Source organism: Anser brachyrhynchus, assembly GCF_964034855.1.
Source record: "Anser brachyrhynchus genome assembly, chromosome: 13".
NCBI lineage: Eukaryota > Metazoa > Chordata > Aves > Anseriformes > Anatidae > Anser > Anser brachyrhynchus.
Genome location: NC_137708.1, coordinates 16,521,434 through 16,535,414, shown reverse-complemented (window position 1 = coordinate 16,535,414; position 13,981 = coordinate 16,521,434). Strand labels below are relative to the sequence as shown.

Genomic DNA, 13,981 nt, shown 5'->3' with positions numbered 1-13,981 from the left:
CCCTTTTTAGGGTTAAAAGAAACAAAAAAACAAAAAAAACAAAACAAAACAAAAAAAAAAACAGCTGAGCAGGAGCAGCTAAAGTTTCTTTTTGTCACCACTTGTGGAACAAAGCCTGACCCCTTCTGCGAGGACCTGGGGATTTTGGTCCAAGCACTAGGCATCCTTTTATTTCATACTTCTCTATATTCTTTTAGGTCTCCCCTATAACTCCCTTTCAACCACAGCAAGTGAATTTATTGCTACGGCCAGCAACGTACTAAAAAATCCATCTTCCCCCACAGCCCAAAGCAGGCATGGTTTGGGACCACAAGCAGGCAGCCTGCATTTTTTGCAGGAACTTGCACGGCGTGCACATACGAACGTTGCTGTTGTGCAAAAAGGCACCGCGCCAGTTTGCCAGCTAGCACCACACAGAGCCAAACTGGCTGAACACGTCACAGCGTTCAGCCAGCACGGAGCAGCCAGGACACCCTGGCCACAGCTCTGGACCTTCACAACAGCAAGCCCCAAGCGAGCGGTGCATTGAAACGCAACTGCAGCAACACACCGCCTTTGAAAAGAAAAGAAAGACAGTTTGCAAAATCTGCGGAGTTTTCTGGGTGTCATCCCAGCGCTGTGCCTTCTCCTTGGCTCCTTAGGAGCGTACGCTGGATCTTTGCTATGGGCTGACGCCTTCCTTCCTGTAGCGAAATGACTGGCTGTCCCACATGCACACCGAATCACTCCCTTGAACTAAAACCTCTGAAAGGAGCCAATCCTTCCTGCCCACCCCACTTAAGAAACATCAGAAGAGCGCTGGCTGCACTGTGCTCATGCCCAACACACGGCGCCTGGGCTGCAAAATGCCTGGAGACACGGGGATACAGGCGGCAGGGACACAGGCGGCAGGTATTTTCAAGGGTTACTGGTCCCAGTAGCACATTCCCACACCAGTCGTGATTCATTGTCCCCATCAGCGGAGTGGAAAAAGTGACCTCTTCTTCCCCTGGAGGAGGCGAAAGACGTGCATAAGGAGAAGTATTTAAGAATATGGGCTTGCCCAGCAGGAAACCTGTGCAAAACTCACATCCCACAGCAACCAGAGAGATCTTCCACTGCCTCGAGGAGCTCCTGGGCTCTTCCCTGCCTTTCCCTAGAGGTGTGCTCCCCCTCCCCACAGCAGCGTGCCCAGCTGACGGCACAGAGGCCGTCGCAGGTACGAGCCAAACAGCCGCTAGTTCACAACCACTCGCGGCAAGGAAACAAGAAACCCAACGCGGCCGGCGTGAAAAACACCGTCTCCCTGCAAGACAGGGCTATTGGGAAGGGCTGTGCAGAGCTACGCCAGCACAGGGGCAGGCAGACACTTTGGTCCTGAGGGCACGGATGCAGGAGCGCGATGGGCAGCGACCCCTGTGCCCCACGGGCCGAGCAGGTGACAAAACCAGGCACCAGGGAGCAGGAAGGAGGCAGCCAAGGACGTGCCCACACGCCCAGTTAAATGCAAACTTTTTGATTCCCGTGTCAAAGGCACGCACCCGTGTTCGCCTTGTTTTTAACCCCCAAAAAAGGCTGTGCTAAACCTTCCTGCTCACCCCACCAGCAGGGAGCGGGAGGAACTCCCAGTTTCCCCAACCTCAAAAGCTGCTAAATGCAACAGCAGAAAAGGGGCAAAAAAAAAGGAGAAATGAATTAAGCGTCTAATCTGGGAGCTGGGTTAGATGCTGAACGTGAGGTTCTGGCCCATCTCCACAGCCCCCAGGCCCAACTGAGCTGTCATTTACCCAGCTCAGAGCAAGGCCTCCCCAGAACCTCACGGCTAGAAATGTTTAGACCCCACGAGGATGAGCCCCGGTTTATTACCAACAGCAGGAAAACAGACCTTGTCCCAGATTGCTTCGCCTCTGGAAATTCTCCTGCGCATCCCAGGCAGCGTGCCCCGTCCGCCTCTCGCCCAGCCCCGGCTCCTACACGAGTGCCACGGAAGACAGCTGCCCTCAGCCCAAAAAAACAGATTTCCCTAAATTTTCCCATTTAGGTGCCTGTACTAACCTTGACCTAGCGACCGCAGTACTCATTCTGGCACTGCACTTATCCTCACAGCAGAGGGGACCTAAAGAAACGGGGAAATGCCACTGAGAGGGGTTTCTCCAGCACCACCAGACAGACGCGGTCCCCAGATCAGCAGACCCTTCCTGCTCCCAGCAGAAGTCACACCTCCACTGGTGCGTCTGGAGGGAGACACGATGCTTTTGCTTTTCCAGCCGGTGCCAAACAGAAAAGAGCCATCAGGTCCGCGTGCCCTGGCCACGGCGCTGCGCGGATCCACGCAGCCTCCGCTAAAGCTGCTCCCCAAAAAGCTGTGGGTTCCCAGCTCTGTCTTCTTGTTCGTGTGCACACTGTAGCTGTAAATAAAAGTGAAACTTTCCAGGAATCAAAGCAAGGTGCCCAGAAAGATTATAGACTAATTTCCACCCTGAAAGTTCAAGCCTGAAACCCTGCAAGCAGACTCCCTGTATCTATCACAGACAGTTAATGTGGCAGTGCCCTAATTCTTCACGGGTGCAAAACCTACTGATTACAATCCGAAGCGTTGAGGAGCACAAACATGCCAGCAGGGATCACGCAGGGCTTCCACATAACCCAGTGCTTCCTCCTGGGCTCTGGACAAGGGTAAATGCTTCAGGGGAAGAGGCAAGAAGTTTGTTAATGAGTAATTACGGAATAATCTGTACCCTGGAGCTTCTAGCTCTGTCAAACACAGGTTGGCTTATGTCCTGAAATGCATTTATTTACTTCCACCTTACACAAACATTTCTATCTAATGCAACTTCGTATCATCAGAAAAGTTTATTAAAACCCTTGGCTTTAACTTACGATGGCAAAAAGTGACAGGGACCAATTACAGACCAGGGAGGGGACCGAGAAGGCAGCGGCTGCCCTTGGGGGTTATTGCAGTCATCACCGCAGTAACCCAGAGCACGAAAACCTCGACCAGGGAGAACTCAGAAGCAAAGGCCAGCAACTGCTCCAGCAGAGCGCTTCTGCAGAAGCCCGTCCGCGAGCACCGGGCTGCTTTCCGCAGTTCACAGCATCAGACCTGGGCGAAAAGGTGGTGCTGGGTAAGCCTGTTGGAGGAACCCAGCTCCCTTCCTGGCTGCACGCCCGGAGGTCTGCTCATTTCCATCAGGCTGCAGCGTCCCCTGCTTCCCCTCGCCTCCCCGGCGTGCTGCCCCGCCACCGCATCCGCACGAAGCATTGCCCACGGCGGGGGCCAGGGGGCAACGGGCAGAGCCCTGCCCTACAGCCCCTATTCAGAAAGGCGTCACCTCGCCCTCAGCGACTAGCTTGTTTCCTCGTTTTTCTTCCCCTTAACAGCGCGCCCCTCGGAAGGGGCGTAAAGCCTATTCATTTCAGCCTCACTGCTACCCGGTGGCCAGAGCCCTACCTGCTCCTGCGCCGCATTCCCAGTCGGGAAAACCGAAACAACTTCTGGGTTGCCTGCACTCGTGGCTGGCCTGGAGCCGGCCCCAGCGGCACTGCAGCCCCCGGTCTGTACCGGCACCCAGCAGGTGTCCCGGGGGCTCCACGCTGGGTTCAGGTTGGTCACACAGCTGCTGCGGGTGCAGGGCACCAGCTGCATCCATTTGGCACCCAAATACGGCGAGGCAACAAGAAACGTCAGCTGAAGCCACCAGGTCTAAGCTGGGGAAGTGACAACACCTGCAGCGCTCGCCCCGCTCCAGCACGAGTCCAAGCAAAGGACAAAAGAGCAGAGCAAGGAAAAGCGAGCGAGACGGGAGGGAAAGCGGGCGTCAGCCGCAGCAGCGCAGGGAGGTTTGGGGCTAAAACCAACCCGAGGACAGTGGAAAAGTCCAGCGGGAGATGGCAGAGCCCCACGGCCTCTCCTGGCCACCCCCCTCCTTAGCCAGAAGGAGACACTCTGAGCACAGTGGAGAGCCATTAATGAGTTTAAAACTGCCCTGTTTCACTTGTGCTAATCAAAAATGCCTATCGTGTGCAAAACCAATGCCCCACTGCTAGCTCTTGGAGCTCTCAGAAGCCCCAGCAGTGTCCACACTCGATCCAGGGGCACAGCAGGCACGCGGCTCTGCTCTGCCACCCGCTGCAGCTTGGTGCTCGCCCGCTTTCAGGACAGCAACAAAAAGGGGAAGAAAAAACAGTGGCAAGGAGATGAGGGCCTTGGAAGGCAAGGCGAGGAGCGAGAGAGCATCGCTGCAGCAAGGGGGAGCGCCACCGGGCTTCAGAGCCTTCAAACCCTCTTCCTGCTGCTGGCACGTGAGTTGTACCCAAAAAAATCACACGTTGACGGCGAGAGGAGTTTGCAGGGTGAGGAGCAGGCGGGGTTTTGCGACTTGGATCACGCAGCATGGGAATTACGGGCTGTCGCTGCCAACCACCCAAGCCACAAGGATTAGTTCAGGAAGAAAACAAAGCGGAAGCAAACACGGGAGTGCAGCGCTCGCTCCGCCGCTCGGATAGGAAACTGAGGCACGGAGAGGTTCAAGGCGTCCTTTCCGCCTTACGTGATTCAGTATCGCTCCATGAGCCAGGTGAAGCTGCGAGAAGCAGCTGTGAGGCACTGTGGCCGACCGACCCTGCTTTCACTCCAAGTTCTCCTTAACGCTGAGGATTCCCAACAAAAACCCAAGCAGAAAGGCAGGGGCTGGGCTGAGCGTGAACCCTGCGCAAAGCTGGTCCCGAGCGTTGCCAGTGCGGTGGCAATCCCGAGCAGCCTGCGTCATCCTTTTAAAACAGCGAGATGTTTTAGGACGTGAGCAAAACCAAATCCTGCTATCGCCCCAGACAAAACAGGAACTGGGTATCAGGTAGGTCTGTCGGGTTAGAGGATTTGAGAAGGGATGGGGAGGATTATCAGCAAAATGGGGACGGACAAAACCTGCGTCCTGGACACAGGTACGGCCAGAGCTCGAGAGCTTTTTGTCTTTTCGCCCTGCAGCACGACGTGAGCACAGGGCTCAAAGCCCTGTGGCAGGGCCCTGCTGCCACCCCCAGCCCAGCCGCAGGAGAGGACATTTGGGATGCACACGGTGGAGAAGCACGCGCACACACCAGCGGGTGTCTGACCACCAGCACCTCTCCGGCCCCGCTTGCGCTGCCTTTCAGCAAATGTCAGCATCGTTTATTTTTCCACAGTATTTTTCAAAGAGGAGCAGAAACCCTTTCTGCTACACTTTCAGCCCTAAAATTACTTCCACTCTTAAAGCTGCTCGTAGTAAAATATGCAGACTACATGTGTCATAAGGCCAGGTTTTGAGAAGAACCGGGCACCCAGCAGCGGCAGGCTGGGCGCTGGCAGCCCTGCACCTGAAGGGGAGCAGGGGAGAACCCCAGTCAGGCTCTCACAGACGGTCAGCTACACCAGAGCAACATTTGAGGACAATAAAAGCAAAGCCTCGATCCCAAGACCACCACCTGTTTGATGGCCAAGCCGACTTTGCTCTGCTCACCCCACGTGCTACCGAAGTTCTTTACGACGCTTCCAAAATGCCCCCTTCTGGCAAATTACAGCTCAGGTTTGCAGGTCATAACCCGGCAGATAAAGCCCTAATAAATCTGTCGTTTAAAGGAAAATCAGTGCTGTCAGCACCGGGCGGAGACACAAGGCTCTGCTCCACAGACGGCTGTTCTGTGTCTGACATAATGTGGAGTAATTGCCTAAAGTGGCTAGGAAAATTAAACTAATATTCCCATTTTAAATAAAATATACAGGGACGATACCATCATGCGGGAAGATACCATCATCTCTATAGAGTCTTTGTGCCTTGCAACGCGTTAATAGCCAGGCTGCACACCTGTGTATTTCATGCATGCTAGCTTGCTTTTGCAGACAGTAAATTATCGCCGGCAATCCAAAGAACCTGTGTACCTGTTGCTGTAATAAATTGCACTTAACTGCATTGTTCCTAGCCGTGATATTCTCATTGAACGCGACTGGAGTGAGGGCGCGTTACGTTGTTGGTGAACCCGTGACCGTGGTAGCTCAGTACCCTGAGCCCAGCTGGACCCATACAGGCTCATCAGCTACACCCCTTAACGCGACACATAAGCAGGCCAACCACAGCACATCCAAAATCAAGCAGCCCCGCGCACTAAGAGCTGCCGATGCCGGTGCCCTGGGATGGAGCCACAAACTGGGCACCCCCCGTGCCGGCCTGGCCCCCCAGGGCACAGCTGGCACCTTTTTCCCCCCTCCCCAAAACCAATCAGTCACGGTGCCGTGCAGGGAGCGGGCAGCCTTCCCCAACTATCGGATTTAAACCACCCCGGGGTTCCCTGCCCTCTGCTCGCCGCCCCCCGGGGCGGTTCGGGGTCCCAGACGCGGGGGGCTGCGTCCCGGCCCCGCTCTTACCTCAGAGCATGGCCCCGCTGCTGGACGGTCCCGCTGACCCTGCTGTCCGGGAGTCGAAATGTTTTAAAACACCCCTCAAAAAATAAAAATAAAAATTTTAAAGTTGAAAAGTGACAGTGCGAGTTATTCCAAGTAAAAAAAAAAAAATTAAAAAGTGGTAAAAGGGCGGGATGGAAGGGAGGGGGGTGGAAGGGAGGGTGCCCGTGCCATGCACTGCCCCGGGCCGCCGCCCCCCCCCGTCCCCCCAAACCCCTCCGTGCCCCGGCCCCCTGCGGGCCCCCCCGGCACCCCGGGGAGCGCTCAGGGAGAGGCTCGGGCAGCCCCGGAGGGGCCGGGGGGTGCCCCGGGGTCCGGGGGCCGCCCTCGGGCAGGGGGACGCGGGGGGCACCCGCCGAGGCCCGGGGCGGGCCGCGGGGCTCCGCCGCCCCCGCGCATCCCCCGCAGCCCCGTCCCGTCGGGGCCCGCCCGGCACCGGCCGCAGGGGCACAAAAATAAATAAATAAAAGAGTAAAAAGTGAAAACTTATTCTTGAAGCGGTCCCGGGCTGGGTGCGAGCGGGGGGTCCGGAGAGGGGCCCCGTGTGCCCCGCCCCAGACCCGCGGCGCCTCCCGACGGCCTCGGCCCCGCTGCGGCCCGCGGAGGAAGCGCGGGGGCGGCTCCGCTCCGGGCCGGCCGCCGCCACCGCCCCGCCGGGGCTGGGCCCAGGACCCGTCCCCCCGGGGGGACCCCTGGGGTTCAGCCGGCAGCGAGCAGGCGCCAGGCCCCCCTCCGGGCAACAGCGTGTGGAGGGCGGCCGGCTGCGTGCGCCAAAAAGCTCCTGTTGTGACCCATAAACGCGTGGGGGAACGGTGCCCGGCTGTACCCCGGCCACGCATCGGCAGCTCGGGCACCCCAAAAACCGCCCCCCGAGCAATGGGGTCCCCGAGCAGCGCGGGCTGAGCACGCAGAGAGGGCACGGCCTGCACCCCGCACACCCAGCGCCTCTCCCCGTCGGCACCTGGGCCATACAGAGACCCTACAGCTAAATATTTCTTTTTTAAATAAAAACAACAACAACAAAGCCTTTGCATGCAACAGTCAGAGTACTTAGGAGCAACGAAATCATTATTAGAAAAGGTTCAGAGGATTTAATTGGTGCTTTTCCACTGCGAGTGATGGTTGGGTGAAGTTACAGTATTAGTGTTCTCCATGAGGGGCAGGTGTGCGCTACGGCGGGGCGTATTAATTGGACCCCACAATTAAGTGGGATTGGAACCATCGTGTCAGCCACGCCACGCACCAGTGTGATCCCGGAGCTTCCCAGCCGCCTCTCCGATCCTCTCAGCGATGCACCGCACACCAAACATGTTCTCTGGGCTGGGGTGCAGGCAGCACAAAGCCCTTCTGGCCTCATGCACCCTCAGCCTCCTGAAGGGGAGACGGCCTCCAAAAGGGCCAGGACTCCGAAAAGCGACCCACGGGGAATGCAGGCCCACTTCCACTAAACATAATGTTTTATTTTGGTTCTGTGGATTGCAGTGGAAGCTGGATCAGGGCCACCCCGGCCTTCTCCTTTTTGGGCTTCACTGCCCAGCCCCACGGTGCCATTCTTCGTCTGTGTATCAGCGATGGCCGCTATACCCGCACCGAGCTTCGGAGGCAGCAAGAGCAGGAACACAACTGTAGTCCTTCTGGAAGGAGCTTAAAACCTGCAGGAAACACTCCAGAAAGCAGTGGGAAGCTCTTAAATCCCGATTCTGCCAGGGACATTCCCAGGTACTTACCCCTAGTGCTCTGCAGAGAGCTAAATGACAGAAATTACAGCCAGGCCATGAAAACCCAGTCACAAACGGGGAATTATGGAGCCCAGGTGAGAAATAAACGATGGGATCGGATGGAGGCTCCTTTGGCTGTTTCCTGAGGCCCACCAGCGGAGGAAAAGACCTGAAGGGCTGCGAGGAGCGGCGAAGGCGGACACGAGGCCTGGTGGAGCCGAGCTGCCATGCTGGGGCATTTCCCTGGGTCTGGAGGCGACGTGGTGGCCTCCGAAACACCGTCCCTTCCCTCGCTCCTCACCTCTGCCCCCGCGGGCGCCATGCTGCAGACCCTGCTGTAGGGTGTAACCGCTCCTAATGAGAAGGGGAGAAAAAGAAAAGCGACAAGGAGTTAACTTCCAAGAGTCCCCTTGGAAACCCAAAGTTGTTTGGCGCGTGAAGACCCAGAGTCAGCCGGTTCCTCGTCTCCTTCCCTTTCCCACTACACTTAATTCACACCATTTCAGATGACAGAGGACGCCCAGGCCCCAAATTCACCCGGATCTGGAGCCTGCCCAGTGCCCTAAATACACACAGTCAGCTCTCCCACTCTGACATGCTTCCTTCTGGCTTCTGGGCACCAGCCAACACCCGGCGTGGAGCTGGGCACCATTTCCTCCAGCGCCCAGCCCCACAGTCCATGGCTCCTTTGTTCAGGTGACCGTGGGCCAGGCTCCAGCAGGCCCCACGCAGATGGTGCTGAGCACACAGCCCGGTGCCAAGCAGATAAAAACACCATCTCCAGAAACCTAGAAATCCCTGTTCTGCAGTGCTTTGCCCCAAACCGGGCTGTTCCGCAGCTGCGCCCGGCCCCTGAGCACCGCCACAGCCTGGGCCGGGGAGGGGAGGCAGCGACAGGCAGGGCCTGGCTGCAGCAAGTGGGAACACAAGGACACGTTTCCACGTATTAACTCCACTTCCTTCGCTTCCTCCAGCCTCACGGCAGCGGGTTATTAATAGCACGTCGCAGACGAGCACCGCGGCCGGCCCAGGATCCGGCCTCCCCGCGCCCACAGCGTCACATCCACTCAGCAGCCATGGAAGACCCGCATGCAAATACTGCGAGCATCCCATGGGGAAATGTCATCAGGTGTGGAGGTGGGAAACAGGTCTCATGTCCTGCCCCTGGACGAGCTGCGGGGCTGTCCTCCTCCCCACAAGGAGCTGGGACGTTTCTTTATCAGCGTCATCCTCCTCCTGCTCCTGACGCCTTAGGGGGATGGAGAGGACCTGGAGCAGCGCACAGCAAGGCGGTGCCGAGCCCCTGACCCCATCAGAGCAGCTCTGCTCCAACCCCTCCCAGTGTGCACGCTCCAGACAGCACTGCTTCCAAACGTGGGACCCAGCGGGAACAGATCCTGCTGCTGGGCCTGAGCCATGGAGCATCGCCTGCTGATTTCTGCTGGCTGGTGCAGAAGACATTTTTCCAATAAAAGGCTTCAAAGCAACAAGGAGTCTGCCACCTGCCTTGTGGAGCTCCCCCAGGTGCCTGATGCCTTCTGGAAGTCCCGTACCTTGCATCTCATGGGAGGCCACTGACCAGCAGCTTCCAGCCCTGCCTTTATGGTCAGAAGTTTGCTTATGGTGGTGCTGAGATCTGTCAGCCTCGTGGCGGGCTCCAGCTCCGGGTGTGTGGGGAGCAGCCGGGGCCATACCCCAGACCTGAGCTCCTGCACCCCTCCATGGGAGCTGGGGAGCTTAGGGTCACCCCAGCAGCTCTGATGCATTTGGGAAAGCAGAGACCCTGCCAGATGGGCCTGGGAAGGAACTTCTGGAGAACTGCTTCCTCCTCCCGGGATAAGAAGAGGAAAACAGCATTCCCTGGGGAGGACATGTGAAGCAAGGAACTCCTGGGATGCCACGTGGGACCACGCAGGGCCGATGGACGGGAGCTCCTCCACCCAATGCTGTGGGCCAGACGCTGACACGGCCATGCAGGGGATGTGGCACCACGGACAGAAAGGCTTCTCCCACCCAACCCCATCCCTCCAGCTCCTCTCTCAAACCCCAGCCAGTGGGGACATCCAGCACCCCATGACCCGCAGCCCCAGCACCAGGGTTTGCAACTCAGGCAGCAAACAAACAAAACAAAACAATAGCAAAACTCATAAACAACATCTGTGAGGTCAGGGCTGCATCAGGCAGACTCAGGCTCTGCTGCTTTCCTTCTAGCTCAAGCCGTTTCACCACACCAAGTGAGCAAAGAAACGCCTCTATTTATCTCCCAGCATTTGTTTCCTCAAGTCGTGTTTTCCAAAGTCAGCCTTAATCACTCTTTAATCATATTTGATGCTCCTTTGGCTTCAAGCATCCCTTAATCCTACCCTGGAGACTCTTCCCATATCCAGCCGGGGCTGCCACCCCTCCCGGGGCTCCATCCAGCGATCGTGTCCTCGCGTTGGCTTTCACTCCGGGCACGCCTGGATCCTTAGCACCCAGAGGTGGCCTTGCACCAGCCTCAGATATTCCCTAAGGTGCTGGATGGCCCCACCTCAGTCCTCTTCCACTCCTGGCTGGCATTTATGGGGACGACTCCGCTGTGCTGAAGAGCAGGAAGCAAATGGGCGCCTTTGGCCGCAGCAGCAGGAGCAGCAACGTCTCGCAAAACCCCGGCATTAAAGCACGTGGGTGATCGTCTCCCCAGGATCTCCACCCATGATCCTTCCTGCTTCGGAAGATTTATTTGATTTTTTTTGATTATTTTTTTTGGTAACACGGAAGCAAGAGCAGGAGGAAATACATAAAAAGCCGGTGCCTGGGAGGCTGCAACCTCTGTCCTCCTTCCGCTCCGTGTGTCAGCGGCAGCTCCAGCCCCAGCTCCTCGAGGAGGCGGCCGGACCCTGCACCGCTGACCGCTCGGCCCTGAGATCTCCCCGCAGAGACCCTCTGGGAGAGATGGGACAATCCTGGGGGAAAGCTGCGTTGCTCCCCCCCAGCTTACACAATCCTTAAGGCTTCTTGCGATGACCTTACCCAGACGTGCCTCTGAAGGCACAGCCGGAGCAGCAGCTTGCAGGGCATGACGTGACCAGCGGGTGCCCAATACCATGGGTCAGAGCGGAGGGGACAGCATCCCGCATCCCTGGCCCCGGGCCTGAGCAGAAAATAAGAGGTTCTCTGCTTTAAACCATTGTAAAACTCGAAACACAAGCCAAATGCTGTGCGGGATGGATATCTAGATTAATATCGTGTACATCGCGCTGATGCACAGCGGGCTTTTTGAAACGGGGCACGCTTCCAGGCTTTCCTCCCTGTCGAGCAAGGAGAGGACCAAAAGCCGTCCCTGGAGCAGAGCCCGCGGGTCCCACCGGTGGCGCTGGGCTGAGCGGGTCCCTGGTGCCCTCTGGTGCCGGGTGCTGGCTTTGCCCAAGCCTGCTCACCGCCCAGCAGGACGGAGGCGCGGGCTGTGGGGCTGGGAAATAAAAAGCTGCAGCTCTGGCACAGGCACCCAGCAGCCCACGACGCATCCCCAGCACCCCAGAAAGGCAGCGGGAGGGGAGCGCTTGGGGCAGCTCCCCGACACCCGGCACCGACAAACCCTCAGGTTTTGGAGCAAAGCCATTGGCGTCACGAAGCTGGCGCAGCCCAGGCCCAGCAGGGAGCCACGGAAAGAGGTTTTTCTCCCCAAAATGTCTCGTACGCAAAGATCTGGGCACCCAGCACATGCGGACCGCACCGGTTCGTTTCCTTCCACCCTGTCAGCACCTGGCCGTGCCCGCGCAGGGGCAGCCTACGCAGGGGCACCGCAGGCTGTGGGGTCACAGGCTGTGGGGTCACCGTCTGCAGCCCATACAAACCCGGGCAGCGTGGGGAGCAGCGCTCCAGCCCACGCGGTGCAATAACGGAGCTCTCCCTTAGAGGTCAGCCCAACATCAAAACTGGTCCCCAAAATCCGCACGGATGGATGCGGTACCTGCAAAGAAGAATCTGACGAAAACGGGCCTTTGGGGAGGGCGAGGGGTGCTCTCCGACACCTGCAGCCCTCACCTTGCTGCCTGCAGGAGGGTGCTGCTAAAAAGCGAGCTCTCACGCATGCTCCCCAGCTCCGTGGGGAGGGGGAACCCTGCTGGGACAAAGCCCCGATGCCTCCAGGGGGTGGTTTTGGGGAGCAGGACGACCGGCAGCCCGGTCTTGCTGCCTCTGCGATATTTTGCATGCCCAAAGCAGATGGAACAGCTCGGCAGCTCCAGGCAGGTGCTGGCTCCTTCCCATGAGACGCTGCAGCCCAGTGGGATTTTTTTTTCCATCATAAAAGAGATCTCAGCATCATACTAAAAATAGAGAGATTAAAAAATAAATCTCCAGCACACAGCTCCCGGGGTCAGCAGCCGCTGGAGATGGCAGCAGGGCTGAGCTGTGGGGATCCTGGTGCTGAGCATCCCTGCTCCGTGTGCGTGGTTTTGGGGCACACGATGAGGATGGGTCCCCTGGCACAGCAGCCTGCTGGTGCACCCCTAAGAAGAGAGACCTTAACGCAAGGACTCGGGGAGGTAAAGAGGAAATTAAATGCACAGCAACCGCAGTCTTCAGCGGGACGGTCACCTGCGTCTCCCTTCGTGGCACAGCGTTGCCCTGTCGGGGCTGCGGAAATTGCTTTGGGAAAGAAAAACAAAAGCGATGCTTGAAAATGTGAAATGCATTTGCGTGAAGACAGATTTGCGTGCGTTTGTTCAGCACGCAGACTCACCAGCGAGTGGATTTGCGTTTGTCAGCAGGTAATTAACGCTGCAGCTCTGAAAGCACCCGGGGTGGGATGGGGACGTCCCAAGCACCGGTGCCCTCCAGCAGCCACGAGTTGCTTCTCCTGCCACCTGTGCAGCAGGAAAATGGTGGCAAAAGGTTAAAGCAGCACAGCCTCCAGCCCACCTCCGGCAGCGTGGCTCCACCACACCACTGCCCCCACGGCCACGCTAACGCCGTCCTGCCTGGCAGCAGGGGTGCTTGGAGCCCCAGATCCGCAGGGCACAGCATGGACCCCACCTTTGGATGGCCCCTGAAAGGTGGAGGCAGAGCTTGAGGAGCAGGATGAGGCCCGAGGCTGTGACCCAGGTGCTGCCAGGCACACGCACCCCGTCCCTGCCCTCTCCCCGTGTTGCTTTGCTCCTTTTGGGACGAGGTTTCTGTCCCCTGGCAGCAGGAGAGCCCCCTGCGTGCTGGCAGCTCCTTTTTCACGGCTGATCCCATTTCAGACTTTCTGCCCGTGATTAAAATGAAGAATAATAATCGGAGCTCATCCATCAGTGACAGCTGGCGCCTGCCCTCTGCTAAAGAGCTTCGCTCCGCCTGGGTATTTTTTTTGCTCCCTAAATTCAATTAGGTGTAATTAGGACTCGGCCCCATTACGGCCACGACTCCCCCGGGCCAAGCATGGGGCTGGTGGCCTCTCACCTCCTGCTGGCCCCGCTCCCGCGGGAGCCAAAATGCAGCAGCATAAATAATAATTAAATATTAAAATGAATGGTTCTGAACAACTAGCCCTCGCCCCTACAGGTCCCAGCTGCCTCCCGTTAGAGGCATCGAGGACCAGGTTTCAAACAGCTCCAACCACAGCTGGTGCAGGTCCACCCTGACCGCACCTTGGGCTTCTCAGGTGGGCAGAGCTCCGGGGGGCACCGGGCCTGCTGCAAGCCTCACGGCTGCCCAGCCCCAGGAGACCTGCCCCTGGCCTCTACAAACCCGGCGACACGTCCCCGTAGCTCTGGGGGCTTTGTTTCTCCGCACCTGGAGCTCGTGGCTGGCTCAGGGAGTTTTAGCAAAGCTTACTGCAGCTTTCCTTCTGGAAGAGGCGGCAGTGAAGAACGAGGGGGTGAAG

At 57.9% G+C, this 13,981-nt stretch overlaps 2 protein-coding genes across 8 annotated transcripts in view; both read right to left on the bottom strand.

Moving 5' to 3' along the window:
* Positions 1–6,535, bottom strand: part of ARHGEF9 (Cdc42 guanine nucleotide exchange factor 9) — a 184,620-nt gene extending 178,085 nt beyond the window's left edge. For all 7 annotated transcript variants that reach the window (XR_013938913.1, XM_080553826.1, XM_080553846.1 and 4 more), the window contains exon 1: positions 6,377–6,535. The gene's annotated coding sequence lies outside the window, so the exon portion shown is untranslated. The remainder of the gene's footprint in view (positions 1–6,376) is intronic.
* On the bottom strand, positions 6,474–12,702 carry LOC308177128 (uncharacterized protein; the record flags this gene model as incomplete). Its single annotated transcript, XM_080553896.1, has 2 exons — positions 12,638–12,702; positions 6,474–12,440 (listed from the first exon to the last, which is right to left on the bottom strand). The coding sequence occupies exon 2, from the start codon at positions 7,380–7,382 to the stop codon at positions 6,474–6,476; it is 909 nt and encodes a 302-aa protein (XP_080410022.1). The 5' UTR covers positions 7,383–12,440; positions 12,638–12,702.
* Between the last annotated feature and the right edge of the window lie 1,279 nt (positions 12,703–13,981).